This window comes from Alosa pseudoharengus, unplaced genomic scaffold (assembly GCF_046254945.1).
Source record: "Alosa pseudoharengus isolate Yale_2024_CS ecotype anadromous, Long Island Sound unplaced genomic scaffold, YU_APseudo_1.1 YU_APseudo_1.1_scf_16, whole genome shotgun sequence".
NCBI classification, from domain to species: Eukaryota; Metazoa; Chordata; class Actinopteri; order Clupeiformes; family Clupeidae; genus Alosa; species Alosa pseudoharengus.
In genome coordinates this window covers 21,897,244-21,904,743 of record NW_027468630.1, presented here as the reverse complement: position 1 = coordinate 21,904,743, position 7,500 = coordinate 21,897,244, and the positions used below count along the sequence as shown (strand labels likewise).

At 43.8% G+C, this 7,500-nt stretch overlaps 1 protein-coding gene across 1 annotated transcript in view; it reads left to right on the top strand.

Moving 5' to 3' along the window:
- The window catches only part of LOC143126255 (collagen and calcium-binding EGF domain-containing protein 1-like), a 28,354-nt gene that overhangs the window by 16,604 nt on the left and 4,250 nt on the right, over positions 1-7,500 (top strand). The window contains exons 3-6 of the mRNA XM_076288156.1: positions 4,400-4,452; positions 4,924-5,058; positions 5,295-5,432; positions 5,835-5,965. Of these exons, the coding sequence (XP_076144271.1) occupies positions 4,400-4,452; positions 4,924-5,058; positions 5,295-5,432; positions 5,835-5,965 (457 nt within the window). The remainder of the gene's footprint in view (positions 1-4,399; positions 4,453-4,923; positions 5,059-5,294; positions 5,433-5,834; positions 5,966-7,500) is intronic.

Sequence of the window (7,500 nt, the reverse complement as noted above, 5' to 3'; positions counted from 1 at the left end):
CTCCCACACACCACTGTACTGTAAGCTACCAGTGAGGATAGAAGCAGGGCTTTGGCAGAGCTGTATCAGTGTAGGTTACACGGGTAAAAACTTAACATGTCTGACCTCAACAGTAAAGTGAACTCCGCGGATTTAGCAACAACACGCCAAGACACACAGGTATGCAGTGGCTCTTCAAAATGACGTGCAATATGATGTGCAATAAACGGACACTTCAAATAGCCCAGGCTACTTTGGACTGTCTTTAGACTTTGAATAAGCAAACAACAGTTCCAACTGCAAGGTCCTAAATTGAAACAAGCGATGATGGTCCCGAATTAAAGAACGTCTCAGAATGCCACACATGCAAAGCATAACCAGCGACAAGCAACGAGTGGCAGACAGAGTGTGATGTCACTTATAGGCCACCAGAGACTGTTTTTGAGTCACACCGTTGCAAATTTCATATGATGCATCATTCCACAAAATGGTTTGTTATCTCTATCATCAAGTTATTCAATAGGCTAAGCATATAGCCTTGACTCAAAACAGCTGTTAGGATTATGTCATTTTGATTTGTAAAAAATGTCACATGTAGCCATGCTTAAATTCTGCTCACTTCACATGTATTAATTATATTATCTGTAGGCCTATTCATTATTGAATGCTTACCTGGAATTATGTTTTTCCCTATTCTATTTTTCAAGCAGGCCTACCTGCAGGCATGTAATTGGGCTACAGAAATAGCATGTTTGAACGGGCACTGCACTAGTTTCTATTGAAATCAAATTGAGTCGTTAAATAGGTTGTAGAGAGAAAGGGGGGGGGTGGAGATGAAGAGAGAGAGGGAGAGGGAGAGAGAGAGGGAGAGGGAGAGAGAGAGAGAGAGAGAGAGAGGACCAGCCCCTTCGGTTAGCCTTTAGTTTTGTGGGTCACTCTCCCTTTTGACCCAGACTGACATTAACAAGCTGTACACAATTACTGCCCTTACTCCTGGCCTTAGGCTACCACTCACACTCACTTCACACATGTGTCTCTGTGTCTGTGTTATGTGGTTGCATGCTTGACACACACAGACACACACATGTGGTGAGTGTGAGTGGTAGCGCACACACGAACACACACGCGAGCGCGCGCGCACACACACACACACACACACACACACACACACACACACACACACACAAACATACACACACACTAATGTAATCTTTCTGTCACTTTCTTTCTTTCTCTCTCATGAACACACATACACACACAGATTGTAAAACACCCCCGTGTACACACACTTTCTCTGTCACACATGCAGAAGTGAAAGGTCAGTAGTTCCAAGGCTTTTGTTGGAAAACACTTAGTATCCATTTCCAGATTGTTGACAGCCACATCAGCACATGTGTGAGCCGTTCCGCTGACAAGAAACGCAAACACTACCTGCCTCTCTGTGTACTCAGGTCAGTGGAAGCTAACACAGACAGGTTAACCCTAATTCGTCAGGGCCTGCCGCCAGCTGACCCAGAATCAGTAGGGGTCTTATGAGGAGAGTTGACAGTGGAGGGGAGAGTGATGCAGGGGGAGGGGAGTGTGTCTGACTTTCTCCTGTAAATACTGTTCAGAGGACAGAGAGAGAGAGAGAGAGAGAGAGAACATTAAAGAAAGAGAGAGAATATTAAAGAGAGAGCTGCATGGATCTTTCGAAGCTCAGTCAACGCAGAGAGTCATCTATGCAGCCTAATTCCCAGTGCCTGTGTATGACATGAGTGTTTGTATAAAGAGTTAAAAGACATGTGACTGACGATACTGATGATAGTGAATGAGCATCCATAAAATAAGGAAGATAAACAGCACACTGTCTGATCTGCCCGTAACCCTCCATAAATAACCAGTATAGGCATCTGCACCATCCTGTGTGAAACCGACATGCAGATACCAACAGCATAAAGCACAGGAAACAGACACAGGATATCACAGTGCTATCAAAGATAGGCTATATTTTTAGAAAACATGGCAATCTGTTTTACTGTTTCCTGTCAGGACATGGGGAAAATTTGTTTGTACTATATTTACTGCAATGTACATTTCCAGTTGTCTAAAGTATGTTGCTCTTTAGTGCATGTTCTTCCTTCCAATGCCTCTTCAGAGCAGTGGGGTCTCAACCAAGGATCTCCTCCCTGGGCATGTAGTCTCGTCTCGTCTGTGGACATCTTTCTTCATAGCAAGACATTTCACACTCTCCATTCTAAAGATGCTCAGTGTTTGATTGTATTTGATCAAATATGGGGCTAGTTTGCGATCAGCTTTCTTTTTCATGTGCTTGATCTGCCCAGTTAATCCATTTTTTTTCACTGATTCCAGTTCAAATGTGCCAAGGGTTTGTGCCATATCATCTATAATCTTTTTTTTTTTGCTGAGGGGTCTAAGCTTTGCAGTGGCCTGGCATTGGAAGAACATCAGTGTAGTGGTTTTCAGCTGTAGCTGTGTAACATGGACCAGTGGTTCCAAAATTAATCCACACTCTTTCGAATTGCATGTAAGGAATCTGTCCAGTGGGTTAGATGGGAAGCAGATCTATTTACTCCTTGAATGCCCCAGGAGCCTGACTGTCTGCCCATCATAACTTTATTCTAGATTGAGTTTCAGGTAAAAGGCCAATTATATATTGAGTCCAATACTCATGCCATTGTGCATGAGTGTAGTGGACACAATATTTGACATGGATTTGTCTTTGTTATAAAGCATTTCTGTGTACCAGAAAGCATTAGAGAATGTTTTAAAACCTCAGTTGTATTGTTAACTCAAATAGTGGATAATTGCAAAAACTTATTTTATTTCTTAACTGTGACATCTCTTCTAGCCTAAAATGACTGGCTGGGTTGGAAATGAGGCTAATTTCGGCTTCATCCCCTCCCTCCTCTCTGCAGTGCCTTCCCTCCTTCCCTCCCTCCCTCCACAGGCCCATAATGGACAGATTAAACCAGCGAGTCATCTGTGTCCAATCACCACAGTCTCCTCACAGCGTCAGACATTATTATCCATTTAATTAGAGAGAGAGAGAGAGAGAGAGAGAGAGAGAGAGAGAAAGTTGATGGACAGAGAGAGTGACCGAGACACAAAGAGAGAGGTACAGGAAAGAGAGAATGAGAGAGAGGAAGGCAGACAGAGGGAAGAGAGAGAAAGGGATGAAGGGAAAGAGTGTGAGAAAAGCAGAGGAAATGAAAAGAAGAGGTCAAAGGAGAGGAGTGATTTAAGGGTGCTGTGTGGGTTTCTGGAGCTGAATGAAAGCACCTTGTCGTCCTGTGGGGAAGTGCTTGAAGGAGACTCGCCATGCTAAATGGCCCGTGACAAGAACATGTGATGTACTGGGGCTCAGCACGTCATGTTTCATCTACCTTTTCCTTCTGTTCCACACAGCTTTCTCTTTCTTTCTTTCTTTCTTTCTTTCTTTTCTTTCTTTCTGTCTGTCTGTCTGTCTCTTTTTCTTTCTTTTTCTCTTTCCCCCTTTCTCACCCTTTACGTGTATTTATGTGTGAGAATGTGTGTGTATGTGAGTGAGTGTGTGGATGAGTGTGTGTGTGTGTGTGTGTGTGTGTATGTGTGTGTGTGTGTGTGTGTGTCTGTGTGTGTGTGTTTTGGAGAGTGTGAGAGAGAGGGTGTATGCCCTGTTCTGTCTGGTAGTGTTTGAGCTTGCGTGATGCTTTCTGTCTTCCAGATGACAATTTCCTCTCTGTAGTTCTGTAATCCTGTGCCTAATGCCTGGAACATGTGCTCTCTGCAGTGCGTGATGTCCACACCATGGCCGTCTCCTCTCCAGAACAGTGCTGGGAAACACGGAGAGGGGGGAAGAGAAGGGGGAGAAGAAAGAGAAAGGGAGAGTAAAATAGAAAGAAAGAATGAGAAAAACATGCTTGTTTGTTTTTGTAGTTCTTCATTGCGTGAGGGTTTACATATGTTCAGGCAAAGATGTATTGCTATACATTGCTGTACATACTGTTTCAATGAATATTAAATTGAATTTCCTCCTGAGAGAGAGAAAGAGAGACAGGTGAAGGCTGAGCACTCCCCCTGCTGGTAGAGCAGGTGAAGGACAGAGACTTCAAAAGATAGCGAGGTTGGCTGTGGTTTGGAAATGTGCTATAAGGAGTCCCCCAAAGATGTAGACAGACACAAAATTATGTTCCTGTTAAAAAGATCCCTGTTGACAAAGTTCCCTGTCATTAACACATATGTGATGATGGAATACTGAGTGACTGAATGCAGCAGTAAGGTTTTGGATGTTATACTATAGTGTGTACACTAACTACCCTGTTCTGTTCCTTTCCAACTATATCCTCCAAAAGTCTTACCATGTCGGCAGACCTGTGGAAACAGCATGCATTTTCCATGAGTAACCTTCCTATAATCCTCAACTCTGACTCTCTTCCAGGAGGAAATGCTGTGAGGGCTTTCGTTTCGTCATGGGCCAGTGCATACCTGAAAGTAGGTAAACATGCTCAACAACTTTCTATCAACAACTCATTAGTTTACAATATACAATGGTGGACATGATGATCATCCTCTACTCTCCTTCTTTCCCTGTAATTGAAAAAAAAAAACAGATCACACGTCTGTCTGTGACCAACTCTAAATTATGTGTAGCCACTAGAGGGCGGTATTGCCATATCATAAGTATAGTTGACGGACAGAGAAAGAAATGGTCATAACTTAAGCATAACAAATCAGCATGAAACGTGTGGAGTGGAGCTTAAACAGGGGAAATTAATGTCAGTTTTCTTTACTTAACAATTAAAAGCGTATGTAAACTTGAGTTGAGACCCACTTTGTAAGAATTGAGAAAGATCCTCACAGCCTAGTTTTCTCTTCTCTCTGTGTGTGTGTGTGTGTGTGTGTGTATGTGGTGCTCTCTTTGCTCCCCCCTGACTCCACTTCCATCCCCCTGTCTTGTGCTAGGTGTGGATGTATGCGCTGGCTCTCCCTGTGAACAGCAGTGCACTGATAACTTTGGTAGGGTGGTCTGCACATGTTACCCCGGTTACCGCTTCGACCGGGAGAGACACAAAAACCACTTGCAACCCTACTGTCTGGGTGAGTTCAGCATCCCACCACGAATACCAACACACCAACACACCAACACACACACACACACACACACACACACACACACACACACACACACACACACACACACACACACACACACGTCTAATAATAGAAATATATAAAATAAGATAGTATTACATACAGTATTTAAGATAAATAGTGAAAATGTCTTTCCTCTGTTACAGTATTATTGTATATGTCTATGTGTGTGTCTGTCTCAGACATTGATGAGTGTGAGGAGTCGAACAGTACAGTGTGTGACCACGTGTGTGAGAACACTCCTGGAAGCTTCCACTGTCGCTGCCTTAGTGGCTACATCCTGGATCCAGACCAGAGCTCCTGTGTGCCCACACACAACCGTACGTGTGTGTATTTGAGTGTGTACTGTGTGTGTTATTTGTTGTGTAAATAAAAGCATGTGATGTGTGTAATTTAGCAGAGTAGTGTAGCATTGGTGAGGATGTGTATGTGCATGTGTGTGTTTTCTTTGTATACACTGTATGTTTGTCTACTCTACAGAATATGGATGGGTGTGTATATATATATACAGTGTGTGTGTGTGTGTGTGTGTGTGTGTGTATATATATATATATATATACAGTGTGTGTGTGTGTGTGTGTGTGTGTGTGTGTGTGTGTATATATATACAGTGTGTGTGTGTGTGTGTGTGTGTGTGTGTGTGTGTGTGTGTGTGTGTGTGTGTGTGTGTACGTTTGCAGTTTGTGGGTGTATATGTATGACTGTGCCGTGTGTGTCCTCAGTGACTGGCCCCGGCAAGCTGGATCCTCTGATGAGTTCAGGCTCCTGCTCCGTCACCTGTCAGGACATCATCAGCATGCGCAACAGCCTGCAGCAGCTCAAACTCCGACTGGCCTCACACTCACCTGGACAGGTAACACACACACACACACACAAACACACACACACACACACACATGCGCAAACACGCACACACACACGCATACACACGCGCACACATGTGCACACACGCGCACACACACACACATGCACACACACACACACACACACACACACACACACACACACACACACACACACACACGCGCGCACACACACGTGCACACACGCGCACACACACACACATATGTACACACACACACACACATGCACACACACACACACACACACACACACACACACACACACACACACACACACACACACACACACACACACACACATTTTTCTGATATTGTTCTGCGCAATCAGGGCAAACCACATATTCTTTTTAACACTATAAACACTGCTCTCAATAAACACCAACCTGTTGAGTTAGACACCTCCTCAGTGAGTAGTGAACAATTCCTGCAGTACTTTGTTTCCAAAATCTCCAACATCAGAGCTCAGATACCCCCCCCCCCCCCCCCCCCCTTTGATCCTTCTATCTCTGTCACCTGCCCTGTCACTTTGAGCCTATATCATTTGCTAACCTAAGCAAAACCATAGGGCTAATGAAAATCTCATCTGGTCTAACTGACATTGTTCCTCCTCTTCTCATCGCTCAGACAATTGAGACCACAGGTCCCCACATACTAACGATCATGAACTGTAGCCTTGCCTCAGGTGTTGTGCCAAAGTGCTTCAAACATGCTGTTGTGCAGCCGTTGATTAAAAAACCCAATCTAGACACTACAATCCTATCTAACTACAGACCTATCTCAAAACTCCCGTTCTCATCTAAAGTTCTAGAAAAACTTGTGCTTCAACAAATACAGTCTTTTCTAGATACACATGGTATCATGGAACCTCTGCAATCTGGTTTTAAAGCCCTCCACAGTACGGAGTCAGCCGTTCTGAAAGTTTTTAATGATGTGCTGCTAGCCACTAATTCTGGAGATTTTGCTATTCTGATCCTCCTTGATCTCACCGCTGCTTTTGATACTGTTGATCATGATATTTTATTCTCCCGTCTAGAGCACTGTGTTGGTATCAGAGGCACTGCTCTTGAATGGTTTAAATCCTACCTAGCCGACAGAAGTTTCTCTGTCTGCCTGGATGGATCTGTATCCCCCTCTGCGCCTCTTCCTTGTGGTGTTCCTCAAGGGTCTTTTCTGGGGCCTATACTGTTCTCATTATACATGCTCCCCTTGGGATCCATCCTTAGAAAATATGACATCTCCTTCCACTGCTATGCGGATGACACACAGATCTACATGCCCCTGAAACATAACGACCCCCAATCTTTTAAACTTTTATTAGCTTGTCTAGAGCAGTGTTTCTCAAACTTTTTCAGACAAAGCACCACTTAACCAATAAAAAAGAAACGCACGGACCACCTAGCTAAAAAAAAAAAAAAGATCAGACCTACTTCAACAGTATATTAGCCTACCCAATAGCCTACTCACTGAACCACCTTGCTTATTGTCTTTGCACTTTGCTTATTGTGTCAGAGGATTCCTATGATTT